Source organism: Carassius gibelio, chromosome B13 (genome assembly GCF_023724105.1).
Source record: "Carassius gibelio isolate Cgi1373 ecotype wild population from Czech Republic chromosome B13, carGib1.2-hapl.c, whole genome shotgun sequence".
Taxonomy (NCBI): Eukaryota; Metazoa; Chordata; class Actinopteri; order Cypriniformes; family Cyprinidae; genus Carassius; species Carassius gibelio.
The window spans coordinates 8,387,684-8,407,972 of record NC_068408.1 but is presented as its reverse complement, the minus strand read 5'-3'; the positions used below and the strand labels follow the sequence as shown (position 1 = coordinate 8,407,972).

Here is a 20,289-nt window from a genome sequence, read left to right as displayed (position 1 = left end):
TCCTTGACGGTGAGCCAACAGTTGTTGCTATGGTTAGCTCTCAACAAAAACGATATCTGTTCAGACAAACTTGTTTGAAAACGTTGTAGGTATAGCTACGTAGCTTATTTGAAAATATGTAGATAGCCTACAACTGATCCTACAATGTTTTTTTAGACGGCCATAGTCACTTACTGAGCGGTTGTTGCTATTTTCACCTCCCAACGTAGAATCAATAAATTTTCTGACAAAATTTTATTCAAACACACACACACACACACACACACACACACACACACACACACACACACACACACACACACACACACGCACACACAAATAAAAAAAAAAATCTGAACCGATTTTTTTTTACAATTATTTATTTAGTGTGTGTGTGTGTGTGTGTGTATGATTACTGAAATGTTGTTTGACATTATCAGCCTATTGTCTGCTCAAAAATTGCTTTTGCGTTTGAAGGAAACGATAGCAACAACTTCTATAGAAGCTATTGGACACTATAACAAAATAGGCCCCATGCTTTGCTTATCAAATAATTATTGATTTACACATCACAAATAAAACACAATAATTGTGTTGTTTTCTTTTTAAAAAAAATGACACCCTCAAAGACATTGTAAAATTGTCAGTTTTGCAGCTGAAAATAATGATGAAATTGATGTTTAATTTTGCTTCTACAGCTTTCTCAGGATAACTGACATGGTAATACTGTGTTTTACAATAATCTGAATGATGTTTGCCAGCTGCTATTGATTTGACCAAATTTTTTGACCTCTGTTTTGTATTGTGTCATGTGTTTTTAGACACGTGTGAGCATCTGAAACGTGAGTGCCAGAGGAGTGCAAGAGAGTGTGTGTGGGTGTATTGAGGTTGTTGTAGAGTGTGTGTGTGCTTGTGTGTGTTAGAAGGCCTGTGATTGAGTGCCATGTGAATTTTGTCCATGTGCCACTCTCGTGAGTATCTGTGTGAGAGAGACTTGGTGGGGGCGATTAATTGCTTAATTATTTTTATTCTTATGACAGTAATTGGGTCACAGAGCAGGCTCTAAACTGGGGCCAGTAGTTACTGAGGTTCTCAGAGCAGAAGGTCAGCCATATTTGCATGATAGTCTACAAGGAGATGCTTAGATCTTGACCTTCTTAAATACAAAATTATGGATCTTATAATATGACAAAACTAATTGAATTTGTATTGTTTAGATTTTAATTATTGACAAGTGTCATTTAACAAAACTGAATATTACGTGTCATCTAACAGTTCTGAAATAGATTTTTTTAACTTGAATATTAAACATTTGAATTTTTTTGAAATTTAACACAAGTTATTTTTTTATGGCAGAGTTTTAAAGACATGTTTTTTCAAACAGATCATTTTTTGTTCTGAAATCTTAGAAAAGCAAGTTTAGTTTGAAAAAGTTGAATAGTAAATTAGACACAATTACACAATATTTAATAATATTATAATAATTAATAAAATAGTAGTAATAAGAAAAAAATATTTTTTGAAACAACTGATGGAGTGCAGAATGCTGCACACGTGTGCAGTGTTGTCAAGGTAACGTTTGGAAAGTCAATCCCTTTTCCAAGGGAGCTCCAAATACTTTTCTAAGGCATTAATGCCTTGCACCCTTAAAAAAAAAACACCTAGTAGGGCATAGAGATGCTCACTTCTGTTTGGAATCCGCCCTACTGTAGGTCAGAGGTAATACACAATGAGAGTAAATGACCTCCAAAAAGTCAAATGCAGCATTTTGGCCAGTTAGTAGTTTTCTGGCGTGAGCTTGCAGTTCAAGATCTACCTGATCATGAATCCCCCAGAGTGATTCTTAAACATTTATGGTTTATATACTTATATGTTAGGTTAGCATTCTCAGCATGTGTAACATTTGTCTAAGCCAGTGGTTCTCAACATTTTTTACTCTAAGGCCTCCCTTCTTTCCAAATCAATACATACATATGATATTCTGTACTACTTAAAAGTAGCTACTTAAAAGTACATAAATCTTAATTGTACAGAAACTTTAACAAATAAGCACAAGTCATCCTGCCATACCATAACAAGACCACAGGGAGATGCCAAATAACTGCATACACAGATCCATGCAGAATAACTAAACACACCAAAATACAAATGAAAAAAATGAAACCATTCTGAATGTGTGGAAACTCAGCGATAGGAAGGCAGGTCGATGTCATCAGTGAATAGTTACTCAGTCAGAATAAGCGAATGTGAAGAGTTTGATTCCCATATGTACATAACTTATCCTCAGAAGCTTCTCCAAAACACGCTTATTCAGTGAGCATCTGTTATAAAACATTCGCTGTACATTCATTTCTACAACTACATGAATATACAGAACTGTGTTTAAGCAGAAATATGATGTTATAGCGATCCGTGCACCATGAGTGCAGATACTGTAGGTTTCAATAAGGTGGTTCAACCGATTCTGAGTTTAACCTTGAACTCTGAGTTGACTTACCCTGAGATGGGAAACTCTGAGTTTACCACAACCGGCTCACATTCATTTACGTGAGACATTATATGTCCGTGTTTTTCCGGGATTGCCCACTCACAGTTTTAACAAATCAGGTAACAAGCTTGAAAAACACCTATCCTGGTATTTAATATTCTAAACTATGTTGTATTCACTCAAATAAATTCCGGTTTGTTTTGTGTTTTGTCAATGGGTGTTCTTGCTTAATAATAAATGTTCATCTTTTGATTATTGCTGTTGCCTATAGTAACTCTGTATGTGATTTTTAATTTCCAGACCATTTTAAGCCAGCAATAAAATATTTTTTAAACAATAAATTACCCATCATTGTGGGTAAAAAACATTTAACAAAATTATGAGAGAATTAATGAGAATTAACACCATGTAACCAACATGCCTGCACTGCACACACATTATTGTTTTAAAATATTATCTAAGACTGCATCAAACTGTATTTTAGTAGCATATATCATCTAATAGTTTTTATTAATATTTTGCAAGATTTAGTATTTTTAGTGTTTTGCACTACAGAAATTTTTAAAAACATAAATAATTTTTATTATTTTTTGGTAACACTTTAGAATAACTGCATGCTATTAATCATTAAGCATTAGGAAACAGTTAATTCATCATTTATAAAGCATTAATAGACATTTATAAGCAGTTTATAAATACAGATATAAATGCTTTATACCTGATTTAAGAGCATATCTATAATGTATTTAATAATTGTTAACTGGCAACTCCTAAATAACTGGTTTGTAAATAATGCTATACTTCATTGAAAAATTATAAATTGATCATGAATAAAGTATGAAAATACAATTATTAAACACGTTATAGATATGCTTTTAAATCAAGAATAAAGCCTTTATATATGTATTTGTAAACTGCTTATTACTGTCTATTAATGCTTTGTAAATTATAAATTATCGGTTTACTAATGCTTAATTAATGATTAATAGTGTGCAGTTATTATAAAGTGTTACCTTTTTTTGTATTAATTTTAGTTTATTTAGTTCTATTCATTTTTGTACATCAAGTTAAACCAAATAAAAATGTGAAATGTTACTTTGGTAGCTGAAAAATACAGTTTATTATAAAATAAAATAACATTTATTAATGAAATCACTTGATTCTTCTTTTAAATCAAATCAAACTTCTACTAATAAAAAAAAAAAAAAAACATCTATTGACCTCTGACCAAACTGTGCTTTTCCTCAAGCTACTGATCTCTAAAGACCTGCAGGGACAGTGATTGTACTCGCAGCTGCACAGTAAACCTACAACAGCTCTGCCACTGCTCTCTCTGGCTCTCAGCTTCAGTCTGTCCATCTGGAGCTGCTCTTGCTGACGGAGGTAATGCTGAATCTTTTGAAAGATTTTAGAAACCTCCAGGCAGAAGGAGAAGGAGTCCAAAATCTGGACTATAAATTGGCTTGGATTCAGTCCCTAGATTACTCAGAGATTTACCATCAAACAGGAATCAATCAGAACTATGCTGTGTGTAGATTTAGTGTTAAATTCATTTTTTCTTCTGTCTGTGTGCACAAGCTGTTCATCATCCACGGTTATATAAAAGCTGTAATGCAATCTAATGAAGACAACGTGCATCTATAATAGCATTTTTATGAGTATGCCTGTCCATTAGCATATGTGTGTGGCAGTATTTCACAAAATGGAATTTATTTTTGGTAGGTCTGAAAATGAACCTGCTCTTTCTATGATGCTGAGAGTAGGCAGCCCCTTGCATAACAGGTAAAAGCCAGTTTCAGACTGAAGATGAGATGGAGAGGATGAAAAATAGAGGGGAAAGTAGATTTCTCCACCCACCTACTCCTATTCATGCTGTCTCTGGCGTTTTCTCTCCTCCCACGTGCATCCTGTCGTGTGTGTGTATGTGTGTGTGCACAGACGTCAGTGAGATCTGTCACTGCATAACACTCCGTACATGGAGATAACCGGATGGAATGTTAGGATATTAAGAGATGGACAGAGACTCTTTTAATTACATTAAAAAATGAATTAATTTGAGATTTTTCCTGCCCAGATAAATAGGTTTTAAGAACATTTTGCTAACCAGGGTTGGGGGGTAATGCATCATGACATCATGAGTTATGTAATCAGATTACTTTTTCAAGTAGGCCTAGGCTAAATAGTAAAGTGGTGTGTTACTTTTTGATTTAGAAGAGCTTTTTCAAATAAGTATCTTTGTTCTCCAAATCGATGACTGACAGTTCCCCTGTCCCTGTGTTTAGAGAAATCAGGAGTAAATGTAGAAGTGTTGTGTGCACTGTAAACGGTTCTAGACTAAATGTGAACATGCGTTTACTCATCTCACTTGCACAAAACAGAATCAGTATTCCTCAAAATTAATTAAAACAATGAAATGCAAACTCAGAAAATGATACAAAGCTGCAATAAGTATACATAACACAAATATCCCTTATGTATTTTATTAAACAATATATTTTCAGCTGACCTTTGATTATCCAATTCAACTATACTAATAAGCAGAAATTACTTTTAGATAAACATAACATTTCTTATTTTATTTATTTATCCAAAAAGCATTGAACTATATCCTCCTTCGTCCTATTCTTCATGCAATCCAGAATGGCAACACAACTGAAAGGTTTGTTTGAGCTGCTGTACAGAAGTGAATTTACACTTTCTTAAGCCTGAGGCTTGTGCAGTTTACTTTTGGTTTGAAAGGGCTTTTTACATTTCCCAAAAATAGACGTTTTTTATCTTAAAAGCAAACAAGCAAATATTTTATTAAAATTTCTGAAAGAATTTTCTTCAGAACTTTTTTTTTTAAATGTATCAATCTTCGTTTTTGTATTAAAATCCAACATTAAATAATAATTATTATATTTGTAAAAATATATGGTTTATTTAAATCAGCTTATTTCCACAACAATGCATTTTTTCCACTAATAATTTTTTTCCCTTTTTTTCTGTGCTTTGGTTACCATGGAAACAAAAGAGCACACTTGAGATGAAATGTGAGACATGATGTGTGAGGACACTTGACACAGTGTGTGAATGGAATATTTTTATTGCACGTCATTTCCAATGAGCTGTAATTTTGTCAAATTATGTGCAAGTGTGAAAGTATGCATCTTGCATTCAGGATACATAAAATGCTAACAACGAATCCTAGCTAGAAAGAGAGTCCAAAATGTTTCAATATATTTTTCACTACTTTTATGTCCACAACAGAATGTTATCAAACATATCTGTAATGTGGTGTAAATTATGTTTCAGAAAAAAAATACACAGATGAGAGCATGAAAAGCATGTTAGGAGAGTTTAATTATGAAACATCCACATGGCAGACATAGGACTACTGTTTTTATTAAATACATGCACATTTTAGAGTAAAAGGACCATTTGAAAGCATTTATATTTAACTTTGCTTGCTCATCAGACAATAGGCATACAATACACTTAAATTTTTTCATTGCTTTCATATTTTTGTGCTATTTTTAGCAATGTTAAAGGTATCTTGAAAACAAAATAGGCCTGCATAGTACAGAATTTCCAGATGAACCCATACATAATCATAACCCTTTCCTCAATAAATCAGTCTAAACAATCACATCACACTCTCAAACACAACACAACACATTTACATTAACATATTCACTGTGGCACAGCAATTATCACATCAGTGCTGTCATTAGCACTCATTTAGTGTCAACAGAGAGTGAGTAATAACAGCATCCTTTGAGGGTGTGTGTGCATTTCTGCCTCATTGTGTTTCTTTAGCAAACTGCCAAGCATTCTCTTTTATTGTTCTGTGCAAGCATGCACACACACACAGCATCTCAAAGTTAAATAGCAAAAATCATATTAGTATAATGATTAAAAACCTTGACTTGTAAAAAGATAATTAACATAAAATAATGACCTCCGGGCTGCTTCAGGAAATGAGCAAATGAACCGAGTAGACATGTCAGCTAAATATATTAGGCTATAGACTATAACAAAAGTCATAAAACAGCTATACGATAAACTCTTTACTATAAACTAATTTCCTTCATTTTTTTTTTGTTATACTTTCTTCGTGATTTTTATATTCTCCTAATGGATTCATACATTCAACTCAAGCTTTCAATCACAAACACTGCAGTAAAATCATGAGTAAAATCATTGAATGTGCTATTGCCATAGGCTATTTCGAACTCGTGGCGCCACCTTGCGGTCTCCCCTTCCCAAATATTTCAGTAAATATGTATTGAAAAATGTTTTCAGCAAATTGATTTGTTGCAAATTCTGAATGTTAAATCAGAGCGTGCCAATTACAATACATTACTCAAGTACAACTTAAATACACTTAAATGTAAATATACGTATACCTGCATCTAAAAATCATTAATCATATGTTGCTATAATATTTTATACACGCAAAAATAATAATTTTCTGCCAATGAAAGTTACATTTTCTTTTAAAGAAAGTTACATTTTCTTATCTCTGTCAACCGTTATACGCCATGACGTCGACGAAGCGGCCCCGCCCATCAGTGGTACGTCAGAGTCGAGGCGGAAGCGGAAGGCAAGCACAGTGGGCGCTGAAACATGGCGTGCATATACACAGGCACAGTCAGGATGACAGCCGGCGTGTGTGTGTTTTCTGCGCTTATCTCAACATGTGTGTTGCTGCAGCCCGCGTCGGCCAAGTCGGCCAATTTAAGAGTAATCACAGATGAAAACTGGGAGGAAATCCTGACGGGAGAATGGATGATCGAGTTGTGAGTTATTAAATTGAGTTGTGCAAAAACGTCTGCGTTTATTTATGTTTATCTATGCATGTTGATTAATTATGCACACCAATCTAAAATACCTAGCTTCAGATTATTACATTACATTACTTCATATTGCAGTGTTCTTGTGCTGGGCTCAGGATAGAGGAAGATCACTGGTTTGTGGTTAAAGGCTTAGTTCAATCAAAAACGACGAAGGTTTCATCAGTAACTTCCCCAAATGATTCATTCAAAACCTCATGACTTTCTTTCTCCCTTGGAACACACAAGGAGATGTTAGGAAGAATAACAGCCTCGTTGCATCTGTATCTGATTGGTGACTGTCATTCTGCCTAACATCTCTACCAACAGGACTGAAAGTGATGTCCGAATCTTCACTGCCCCTCTCTTCAGAAATCTTTAGTTTCCCATAAACACTTCCTCCAGCTGGAGCAATCGAACAAGATGATTGTAGTTAAATAAATCCAATGGAAAACAAAGAGCATGTCCTCTGGCTGGGATTGTGTTATTGGATTAAAAGGTTTGTCTGTCTGCTGCAGCTTTGCTCCGTGGTGTCCGGCCTGCCAGCAGCTCCAGCCCGTGTGGAATGAGTTTGCAGAATGGGGAGAAGATTTGGGAGTGAATATTGCCAAAGTGGACGTCACCGAGCAGCCAGGTTTGACTCTGTCTGCACACATCTGATCTCTCTGCTCACCTGATCGCCTGCATTTATGATTCTCACACTTGTCTCTCTCTATGTGCTGCAGGTTTGAGCGGGAGGTTCATCATCACAGCTCTCCCAACTATCTACCAGTGAGTTTCTTTCCATTTGCATGCATTTAACCCTTTCTTTAGAAGTTAGTGAGCTGGTAATTGGTGATGGATTTGATCAAATCAAAAAAGTAAACACAGTTGTGATCCATTGAAGTCTATACTCTCCTTTTTGATTCATTTAATGCAACTTTGCTAAATAAAATATTCGTTTTATTTTGTTTACATCTAGTCTTGTTTACATCTGTGTGGTATAAAGGTGGTTATAAGTGGTTAAACGTGGCTGTTCGCGTGTGTTGTTGCAGCTGTAAAGATGGTGTGTTTCGGCGGTATCAAGGAGCCCGATCTAAAGATGACTTCCTGAGCTTCATTGATGAGAAGAAATGGCAGAGCATAGAGCCACTCTCTTCCTGGTTCGGCCCCTCATCCTTCCTGTGAGTTCTGCTGTGTGTGTGGGTGTGTGCTGGGGTGGTTTCAAACTGTATAATAATGCAATAGCTCTGGGCTGTATCTCCAGAAAAGGGAGTTTAGAGAATCCACAGCATGTGGTTAATGCTGATTCACAAGTTGGCTCACTTTTAATGTAATACTTGCAGGCGATTTTTCCATTTGATTGGATACAATTTCTGTGACTGACTGACTTTTTCTATTTTAGGATGAACGCAATGTCAGCCCTCTTCAAGTTATCCATGTTCATCAGGGTGAGTGTGTATCCCTATTCATATTTAACTACTGCATTCCTGTCAGTTTCAGGACTTCAATTAAATGAAAATATATACACTATTTTCCTCACAGTTCATTGAATAATATAGATTTATAGAGCTAATGGTGAAGGAACCAGCAGTAGACACTGAGAGATATAGTCAGCTGATCAATAAATGCAAAATAAACCCCCCTAAAGTAGAGGTGACTGTATAATTATTCTGCATATGACACAGCATAGTGTAAGCATAATTTAAAGCCAGAAGATACATGTTTGTTTAATGACTCAATGCAAAACGTATTTTTAATTCTAAACACCTGACCTGATACCTTTATAATGTGTTCAGAAGGCTTTTCATGCAGTAATTTAAATGTTTTTTTAACTTTGTGTTTCAGCATTGCCATAATTACTTAACGGAGCAGCTGGGCGTCCCGGTTTGGGGCTCATACGGGATATTTGCTCTAGCAACACTCATCTCAGGATTGGTCCTTGGATTGGTGAGAAAACACACTTCTATTCAAATGTTAAAGATTGCGTATTTTTTAGTTGCTTTTTAAGTCATTTGTGCTTTTGATCAGATTAATGGGTTCTTGCTAAATTACTGTGTTAATATCTTTAAAAAAATATTACTAACCCCAAACTTACTAACAGTTGTGCAAACAAGAAATGTTTCAAGTATAAATTTCTTTGATCTAATTTTGGTGTGCATTTACATCATTAGCTTAGAGCATGCTAACACTACATGCTAATGTCTCCTTGATTTCTTTCTCTCAGATACTGGTTTTCATCGCAGATTTTGTGTTCCCATCACGGCGGTTTGCCCCAGAGTATCACTACAGTAAGTGGAAATGTTTATTTGGACCTGCCAGCTTGATTAAAGGAACCTGTAATGTACCTGAGATTCAATAAACTAAAAATAACGTGACAATAATAAAACTGACGAAATGATGCATAAATGTTCCTCTGGCTCAAGTGGTAGAGCATTGCATTAGCAGCGCAAGGCAATGGATGCACTGATTTGGATAAAAGCGTCTGCTAAATGCATACATTGAATTGAATTTAAATGTTTGTGTAGGGAAACTTCCTGCTGTGCAGGCTCGTCTCCTGCAGCAATTGGAAGATGAACAGGAAGCTGACGGAGAGGAAGAGGATGATGATGATGATTATGGTGGAAAGACTGAAGAGTGGCGGCGAGAGGACGGAGCCGATGCGCTCCGGAGAAGAGGTGTGGGTGTGCCCGAGGAGGACACCTAGTGGACTGGAGAGGAACTGCCCCTCGCTCACTGTGCACAAAACCACCACACAAACCACAGCGCTACGCTCATTGAGCTTGATGATGTCACGTGTGATGTCATAGCTCCCTCTGAAAGGTTGATGTGGTTGTGCTTTTCTCTCTTTCTTGCCGCTAGTATGTATTTTCTCTTTTCCACCTTTCCAGTTTTAATTATTACACTCCTTGCTATGCAGTATCTCCAGAGTGAGTGTGTGTGTGTGTGTCAGAGGAATGTTAGGACTTATGTTAAGGAATTTCACGACTCAGTTACAATATTCCCCAAACAAATATTGAGCAAAACAGCCAAGATCAAACAACGACATCACTGTGAATCTGTTGTAAACGAGGCTTTCGGGAATATAAAAGATTTTTGTGCTTTACTTTGTGAATATTTTATTATTTGAGCTTTTTGGATGCCTATTGTATAAAGCCAGAATGGCCAGTTTGCTGTTTTAAACGGTTTTTCTTCCATGTAGAGTTTAGCTGCTGCTTTCTTTTTCTTTTTTTCCCCCCATTTGGTTTCTGTGTTATTGAAGTTTTGGATAACTAGAAAAGCCTGAATTAGCACTTGTTTATTAATGTGTGTTTGTGTGATGTTTGATTATTATTTGACACCAAAAGACACTTTTATTAGTTTGTGTCAGATACGACATGATTTGTGTTCTTATAATTTGCTTTAAATGAGTTTCTCTCGTTTTCCACACCCTGTTTCTTTAAATTTAGTTTGTTTAATGACATATAGGGTTATATTAATTAGAGCAATATATATTATGTTATGTTTCAGTGGATCTTAGAATGTATCTTGGTCTTCCAACTTTTTTTGGATGCAGTTTATTTTTTCCCTTTTTAGTATAAATTTTTTTTTGTTATATTCCTTACTATATAGTTTGACCCCTGACATTTGACTGATCCACTAGAATCAAAGTGCTTCTCAAGGTGTTCTGCTCTTTTGTCCACAGCAGAACAATTCTAACGTCTGAATGTCTGTATTTACTCTATTACTGAAAGTGTGTGTTTGAGAGACTGGTTTTGGAATGTTTCTGTATTTGAGATGGTGTGAATCTGGACTGTTAATAAACAGTTTAAAGCTGCAGCGCTGAGTATTTTCACAGACCTGTAATCAAAAGGAGTCTGAAATGCCAATATGTTGGCCTGTATTTGACATTTTTACATTTCAAAAGTCAGTAAGGTACTTTAAAGTCCCTTAATGCTCACCAAGGCGGCATTTATTTTATGTAGATTACAGTAAAAATACATTTGGTGAATGATCTTTACAGTGTAAAAGAACTGGTTTCTATTGTAATAGATTTTAAGTGAAATCTATTCCTGTGATGGCAAAGCTGATTTTTCGGCAGCCATTAATCCAGTCTTTAGTATCACATGATCCTGCATTTTTTTCAAAGAATTATTTATTGTTACCACAGATTCTATCTATCTATCTATCTATCTATCTATCTATCTATCTATATATATATATATATATATAATATATATATAAATCCTTCGAACCGTTTAGTGTACAGTGGCCCAAAGAAGAATTTGGACAAATGTATGAAAATAAAAAATCATATTAATTTTACAGAATGCGCAAGAATCCATTTACAAGTAAAACTTTTACAAAAATAAGTTGAAATAACAAAACAGAAGGTTCTTTTGAAAAAATGAGAATAATTTAAAAGAAAAGGATTGATATTGCGGCTTGGTTTGATATTTTATTGCAATAAAATTCACACAGAGTGATTGTGTCAAATTACGTTTAAAATGTGTGTGAGATTTAGTCGTGAAGCCTCAAACAGTGATTTTCAACCAGGGGTCTGGGGATGAATAAAGTGCCTTGACAAACCTCCAGAGCCCCAAGAAGTCTTACAGTTACTGAGCTATTGTTGCATAATCTTAATTAAAAGTATTATTTTTTTATTCCAGTAGTACATTTCTGTTTACGTTGGGTAAGGAGTGGCCTTGCAATCAAAATGGTTGAGAACCATTGCTCTAACATGTATGTAAAATAGCATGCATCCTTTTTTGCATCTGTAGAGGGCAGTATTTTTAAAGTTTTCCTTTCAGGACAAACGTTCTTAGATAAGTTCTCTCTGTCAGGGCCTCGTCAGTGAGCTTCACTGCACAAATTTGTTTAAGAGTATATTTGTGTGTTGAACAGGCTGGAATCCACACAATGAATTTAAGACCTCTCTGAAAAATCTATACCAGAAATATGTAAGGGGGAAAAAATTGACACAACCAGTGCATTTTACATTTATTATTTCTATGATTAACATAAAAGTTAGCTCTTAAACTGAATGGATACACCACACAGCCAGTTGGGGGTTTCAGTTCGAAGTGCTGTGGTTCATGGATGTTCAGTGTATGTTTAACAGGGCTGGGTGGTGTTCCAGAACTAACATCTGGAAGCTTCTTTCTCTGTTCTTGTCTCATACACACACTTTCACTCTTCCAGAAAGCACAGCTGCTATTGCTGGAAACATCACATACTCTGAACAGTTTTCTGTACATGCATCTGGTACTTGTTTTAGCTGGAATACACATGCATTCTGATGTTTGGAGATTTCTGTCCTTCATCATTCACAGAAAAAATACTTAAAGTGGTGGACATTTTATAATATTGGCAGTTTGATCAGTACTGTTTAATCCCTAATTTCTTAAACTTTACAGTTTGGCTTAATTGTCTTAAGTTTGAAAAATAGTGTTAGTTACTAATTTTTTTTTTTTAGATGATCATTGTATATATTTACAGTAAAGCTATTATTTGCAAAATTATACTATCAATGCACTACATTTTCTACACACACACACACACACCCACACACATATGTATATATATTATCATTGCATGATGTAATTTAAGTTGCACTAGCTGCATGCAAATTTACTTTGTTCCTTTTACATTTAAAGTTTATTATTTGGCTGAGAAACAACTATTTGAGAATCTGGAATTTTAGGGTGGAAATAAGATCGAAATATTAAGAAAATCGCCTATAAACTTGTCCAAATGAAGTTCTTAGCAGTGCATATTACTAATCAAAACTTCTGAATGGTTTTGTGGTCCAGGCCAGTGTCACATATATATAATTAAAAAGAAACTGAAATTGTATTTTTTTGTAAAACGATAGTTAAATGTTCATAAGATTTAGATTCTTTGTCCAGTTTTTAGGCATAGGCCTATATGTTAATTTCACTAATACACAACATTACATGGAAGTATCTTGTTTGTTTACCCTGTCAGTTTGTATTGTGAATGATGAAATTCAAAAGAAGTATTCATTGTCAGAAGCACATACACACATTGCTGGAGGCTGTCTTTGCCATTAACTTGTACATTGTGCCCATTACATAACAGTGACATTGTCTGATATTGAAACTCTTTCTCACACACAAAAGAAGAGCTCTCTGTGTCTTATATCCTTCTCTCCTGTCCTCAGGGATATGCTAACCTCCTTTTCAGATGCTCTACTTTGATTATGTCGCTCCACACATTTTAAGCATTCACATGCATGATGTAAAATGATTTTATTTTGGAAGGTGCAAAAAGTATAAAGTTTCTTTTCAGTGTGACTGTGAAACCAAACACTTCCCTGCATGGTCAGGGACAGCCTCGGATAATGTTACTAAGTCTACAAAATATAAAGTGCTCATGTTGACACAACATACAGCTGTTTTTCACTGATACAAATGGTGCACATAATCTGCCACAGTCGAGACACTGATCTCAGTATTGTGAAAATAAAATGGCATTACAGCCGGATCAAGCTGACTGCAGTTTTGAATTACATCACAGGGTTGCATTACAGTTTAGCAGTGAGAGATGAGTATGCACCGTTTGCACAAAATAAAATCAGTCTATATTTTTTTGTATTATTCAAATTTTTCCGATCAGTATTTAAAAAAAAAGAAATAAATACTTTTATATAGCAAGGATGCATTAAATTGGTCAAAAGTGACAGTTTAGGCATTTTAAATGTTTCAAAAGATCATCCTTCAAAAGTAACCTGAAAAAATAACAGTTTGACAGCAGAGCACAACTGTTTTCAACACTGATGATAACGAACATAAAATCAGAATGTCAGAATAATTACTGAATGATCATGTGACACTGGAGTAATGGCTGCTGAAAATTCAGCTCTGAATAAATTACATTCTAAAATATATGGAAATAAAATTATATTAAATAAAAAGTATTGGAATTAATATAATTAATATAATAGGTTTTATGTGATAAATTTGTTACATGTTCTGGAAAAAATCTAGCAGCATAAATTTAGGTACAGCAGAAAAATGTACGACACTATTAAACACAATCCAGAAACTAAGACACTAAATGTAGATCTCAGGCTAAACTTAAGGCATCAGAAAGAATCATGTATGTTGTTTACAGAGAAGGTTCTCTTTCTGAGCTGACTGTCATTAAAGGTAATTACAGTAATTCTCAGCACGCATCGCTGCTGCACAGAGCAACAAGGGCGGCCCAAAAACCTCATGGGACTCTTAAGGAAAGGAAATAAGTATTATTTTAGTCACTGCATCAGACTCCATGTTCCTTTTGCTTTTATTATTGCAATCTATATTCAAAACCAAACCTGCTCTGCAGTTGTGTGTGTGAAAGAAGGACAGTGATTTGTGCAGCAGGTGCAGAAGTCACAATGTCCCTGGTTGGAATGTGCTTGTCTGATTTATTTTCCCATGAGTCTGTGTCTCCTAAAAACACACATTTTCAGACCCCAAAGCATGACTGAAACATGGGCCAACAAACTCTCACACTGCACAACCACCTGAATGACTATCAAAAATGGCTAATTTCACTCTATTGCTCATATAGTGGAAGGAATTTAAATATATGTCCAATGGAATTGTTTCCGACAATGAAGTAAAAAAAAAGAAAAATGTAATTGTAACTTTATTTCACATTTCTGTCTTTTCCCTCACTATTCTCAAAAAAAAAGGAAATAAATAATAAAATAGTGAGATATAAATCCAGAATTGTATAAGATATAAACTTTTTTTTTTGAGTTCGTTTTTCAATTATAATTGGAAGTTGCAATTACCTTTTAATTTTTTTATTTCATTGCAGAAAAAAACCCTGTGTAAAATTGCCTGAATTGTTGGATTCTCAGAGTTGCTCGTTGAAAAGCAAGCTAACAGACTCTATCTAGGCACTAGATCATATCATAGAGACTTTCAAATGCACCTTATATATTATAGTTACATAATACCTCTGTATTTGACATTATATTGTTTCATGTCTTAAAATAAACAGCAGCCATTTCTCTCTAGACTGTTTACCACTAAGGAGCTGTAGAGACATTGTGCTTTTCATTGCCCAATTTAGAACTTTTTCTATCTTTCCAACCCCATATTACCACCCCACCCAAACCCATTTCCTGAGGAGGCCTCACAATACACACACACACACACATGCTCACACATAAATATACAAACACACACACGCACACTCATAATTTTTACTTTGAAAAGAAAGTCTGAAATGAAAGAACCACTAAAATGCAGTGATTTTCTTCTGACTGTGGCATTGCATATGATGCTAGGAAACATATGATTACAGAAGAAAAATACAACAGACAAACAAACTTATTGTTTGAGCACTCTTCTTTTCTGCATGAAGGACACGTTACCATTTTTGCAAGTTGCATGTTTTTTTTTTTTTTTTTTTTAAGTATGCATTTCTGTACTTTACTGGCATTGATGGTTACATGAAGAGTATTTAATATTCTTGGAATTTTTTCAATTTTTCCGTTTACGCTAAGAAAATGGTTCTTACAAGACATGTTCGCTGAAAGAATCTTTGGGGAACCAAACATTTTTCTTCTATGGCATCACTGCACAAAACCTTTCTTGGAACTTTTATGTTTAACATTATGCATCCTGCAAAGATAAAGCTGTGAAGGTTATCCTATAAAGTTTGAGTTTTGGCCCTGCATGTTATGGGTCTGAGTGATCTGTTGAGGTCCAGTGGTCTCCAGTTACAAACGGCAAGAACATCTGGATGTATTTAGCTGTTCGCTCTGCCCAACTACAGTACAGCTTGAGCTCAGAGGCATTAAAAGTTGCGTTACTCTGTTTCTGAAATATAATTATCCGCAAAGCATTGATTTATCTGTTAAAACCTTTTTGGTCAGATTGTTTACACCAATTTTTCTACACTTAAACGGGTGTGATTTCATCTAAAAGCAATGTGGAAAAGAAAGGGAGGAAATTCTGGGAAAGGAAGTGGTTTTCTTAGAGTTTCCTGTGCCTAGGCTTGATTCTTTACCCCATTGGGGTTTTGTCCTGGTCTTGTTTTGCCAAATCAGCAGTGTCACGGTGGCAGTAAGGACATGGCTTTGCTTTAACATTGCTGTGGGCTGCTGGGATACTAGAAGGTCAAGCACTGACCAACACCAAACATGAGACGTTTTCTGCATTGAGGCTCTTTGTGAATGAGTAAACTGTTGTGGGCCCTAAAAGTCTTGACTGTTTGAGAGAAAACAATGCTGCTTTCCCCTCTGAGCTTTCATTGTTCTTCCTGAGAATGGAACCACTGGAGGAGAGAGCAGCACCAGTTTGTATCAGCATGCTGTGTCATCTCATACACACTCATGAATGCGTGATTGTAGCAGAAGGAACTGATCTGGTGACAGTTTGGAGGAAGTTTCAAACAGAAGCATTAACAGCTTTACAGCATGATACTGGAGTATTTGACCACCACTAGAATATAAAAAAAATGGCTCCAGCTGCACAATTCAACCTTTTCTGGCTAGGATTTCTTGACATTTCTCAACTACCTGTGCTCAGCCGATCTGAAGGAATGCTTATAGTGATGTAATGATTGTTTTCTAGTATTTACATTATTTTGAGGCCTAAAGTTCTATTATAAATGTATGTTATAGATCCTATTGTAAACAATTTCAAAATGGGACCTTCTGGGGAAAACTTATATTTCTCAAAATCTTATCAACAACAGGATAAAACCAAGTCCCCAGTCATATTTTTTCTTTATCAATAATCTGCTTCACTCAGGTGTATGTCACAGTATGGAAGAAAATAACTGTTACTACTTCTGTTTTCTCATGACTTTAGAACAGTTACAACCATATAATATATTTAACATGAAAGTGCAAGGTTTATGGTGCGATCTGCATCCAATTATGTTGGCTGTACAAAAACTGTTATGCTGCTTTATGTTACAAATTGATGTTATCATATAATTTTCATTTATCATAGTAACCATAAATACACTAGTTTGTAGCACAAACATTAACCGTTAACTGCACTTTGCTATTTTACTAGTTATTTACCCTACAGCTAATGAATCGGAAGTCTCGCACATTCACAGGAAATAGCCTTTTTCCTCTTTGTCACTTTTGTCAATGACCTACATCATGCTAACTCATTAAAAGGCGTGTAATACATTAATATATTATGCATACAGCCAACAAATATGCCAATATTTTTTCTTTTTAGCTAGTCTACTCTGGAATCTGTATTTATTTCGTAACCTTCTTCTTTCTACGCAGTTGAGGAAACTGTAAAATGCAACACAACAAATGATTTCTGCATTAAACTGTGTAAGGGTTTTGCTGACAGAATTAGTTTTTAAAAGAAAAAAAAACATGAAAAAAAGAAAAAACATCATTGCATCTAAAGATATGTTCAGGACTACAGGCACTGTCTTAATTTCTATTCTGAACACAGCAGAGTTTTTAAGAAATATGCTTTGGCTTCTTTTATCATGTAGGTAGAAAGAGTTCTTGGACTCTAAATATTAGTTTTGTTGATAATTCTAAAACCAAAATTGCAGCTGTTATGATAAAACAGCTTGTTTATTTGGGCAGATGCATACAAATAATTCAGAATGCATATGATTTGCACTGGCAAGTATAATATTATTCAGAAAACTAATTTTTATTACTATCATTGACTAAAAATGTCATTGTTGTTTTTATACCTGGACATTTCTGTTCACACATTATTGTTGCTATCAAAATCTTTCATTATTATGAAATATATATGCATTTATATTCTTTATTAATTTGAAAATAAATAATAAAATCTGAACCAAAGAATAATTATATTTCAGAATAAAGGCATTTCTGTCCACACACACACAGGACCAAATATGACTCGCTCTCCCTGAGGCCTGCTTTTATCCAGCTCATCAGGGATGATACAAACGCACAGGAATTCAGGCCACACATACACAAAGCGTTTAATCCTATAAGGTACACAGATGATGGGCATCTTAAGCAGGTTAGGGGTAACATAAAAATAAAAGCTGTTTTGTGTATTACAGAAAAGCTGATCGTCTTGATCTTTACCAACAACAATGTGACTTAAAGGATTATGGATATTACAGAGGAGAAATTATGAAAAGAGCATTACACCTGCACAGGCAGAAGTAGTGGAAATTAAAGATGTAAATTATTAATGATGACACTAAATAAAACATTTGACTACAGGCAAATCTATTTATTTTGAAAATATTAGTACACAAAAAAACGTGCAGACAATGTGACCAAAACCAAACACATGTAGCAGGTTTTTGACCTTCACATGTGACTACCGTACGCTTTGTCTTCTGTGAAACTAAATAGAAAGCAGTAATGTCTCTGTACCCTCTGGACTGTGCACAGAAACCCAAACAGGACCAAATATTTACTTAAATCTTCTCTGTTTCCCCTGCAACATAAACTACAAAATCAACCCACTTTTCCCACTAAATACTTGATTTTGTGTTACCCAGGCCAAGCTCTTTCCTCTTTAAAAAATAGAATTCAAAACCCCATTAGACTGAGACTCCTCAAGAGAGACAGTGCAACACAAAACCAGAAGCTTTTTGACATCAGATCTCTTTAACATCAGAACATGATGGAATTTGATGATCAATAGGCAGTCAGCAGTCTTATCCTGTCTTTCTTAGCCTATAATATCCAAAAACAAAGGATGTTATGAATTATATAAGTTAAAGACAAATATTTTGATCAATATTGCTCTGTTTGAAAAAACTATGAAAATTCCTGTTAGCAATTGACTTACAATGGGAGACTATGGAGAAAAGCTTTAAACAGAGATAATCCACTTTGTTAAAGGTTATATGTGTTTACATGAGACTAGAATGATTATATCATTTTTTTTTATCTTGTCTGTGCAAAGTTAAGTCCAATTTTGCAATCCTGTCTTGACCTTCCAAAGCCAGCTAAAATGTGGTAATTCTTGCATATGTACAAAGATGCTACAAAGTGAATGTTTATGGTGACAAAAACCACAGGAACTATATATGCAACTTATTTATCCATCCCAAACAGTAGGCACATTTAAAATATATTCTAAGCCAACTTGCACACTTTTTCCACAGAAAATGTATGTAAACAATTTTTTGCTTAAGCCCTTTGGAATGGCTTGACCCGCATAGACTTCCATTATGAAATCTCTCAGATGTAAGATGTTTTTACTTGCATGACTTGCTCTCTCTCTCTCTCTCTCTCTCTCTCTCTCTCTATTAATTTAATTTATTTCAGATTTAGTATTAGTAATTACTTCAAATTTAACTTTTGTTATTTCAATGAATATTACTGTTCAGTTTTTAAAAGTGATAATTTATTTAATTTTAGTTGTATTTCAATGAAATTTTCTTTTTTAAAGATCTAAGATTTTAATTAAAACCAAAAATGATTCTGCTCTTCTTGTTCTCCTCTCTGTTACTTAAGTGCAGTGCTCTGTGTGATCGTGATAACATCAAGGACTCATAATGAGTTATCTCATAACAACAGGTTTGGACCTCACATTCACACAGCTTGAATGAGGACAAACACTTTCTCCATTAATGAGTCTGTGTGTTCTCACACTCCTGAGAATCTCACACAGGGTCATGACCTGAAACCATCTCAATTTGTTCCAAATTCCATTTGTTTCTTCTTCACACCTTCTCGCAAAGGTGTACAGTTTTTAAAAAAGAAACCTTAACCCTAATTCCTCCATCCTAAACTCTGCTCACAACCTTTCTGTCATGATTCTGTTCCTCCTGAACTAAACATTGACTAATACATTTTTGGTATATATATATATATATATATATATATATATATATATATATATATATATATATATATATATATATATATATATATATATATATATATAAATGCAAATAATTTAAACATTGTTGACTCATCCTGCTCTAGACAGGGTTTTGACCAATCAAATGCTCTGAGAAGATCTCCCCTCTCTCAATCCCCAAGCAAATTCATAAGTGTTTCATAATTATATCTGCACATCTTAGGCATTTTTTAAGACT

General features: G+C 34.7%; 1 protein-coding gene across 1 annotated transcript; it reads left to right on the top strand.

Annotated features, from left to right (window-relative positions):
• The first annotated feature begins 7,032 nt into the window (after nucleotides 1-7,032).
• tmx1 (thioredoxin-related transmembrane protein 1) lies at nucleotides 7,033-11,079 on the top strand. Its single transcript, XM_052573435.1, has 8 exons — nucleotides 7,033-7,248; nucleotides 7,800-7,915; nucleotides 8,007-8,052; nucleotides 8,316-8,444; nucleotides 8,666-8,711; nucleotides 9,109-9,210; nucleotides 9,488-9,551; nucleotides 9,789-11,079. The coding sequence occupies exons 1-8, from the start codon at nucleotides 7,076-7,078 to the stop codon at nucleotides 9,965-9,967; spliced, it is 855 nt and encodes a 284-aa protein (XP_052429395.1). The 5' UTR covers nucleotides 7,033-7,075; the 3' UTR covers nucleotides 9,968-11,079.
• The last annotated feature ends 9,210 nt before the right edge of the window (nucleotides 11,080-20,289 follow it).

What these genes read in the sequence shown, in the direction of transcription:
- tmx1 (XM_052573435.1), top strand. Translation starts at nt 7,076, where the DNA reads ATGGCGTGCATATACACAGGCACAGTCAGGATGACAGCCGGCGTGTGT. An exon ending in GGAGAATGGATGATCGAGTT is followed by an intron (nt 7,249 to 7,799) that starts GTGAGTTATTAA and finishes TGTCTGCTGCAG; the next exon opens with CTTTGCTCCGTGGTGTCCGG. An exon ending in CAGGATTGGTCCTTGGATTG is followed by an intron (nt 9,211 to 9,487) that starts GTGAGAAAACAC and finishes TCTTTCTCTCAG; the next exon opens with ATACTGGTTTTCATCGCAGA.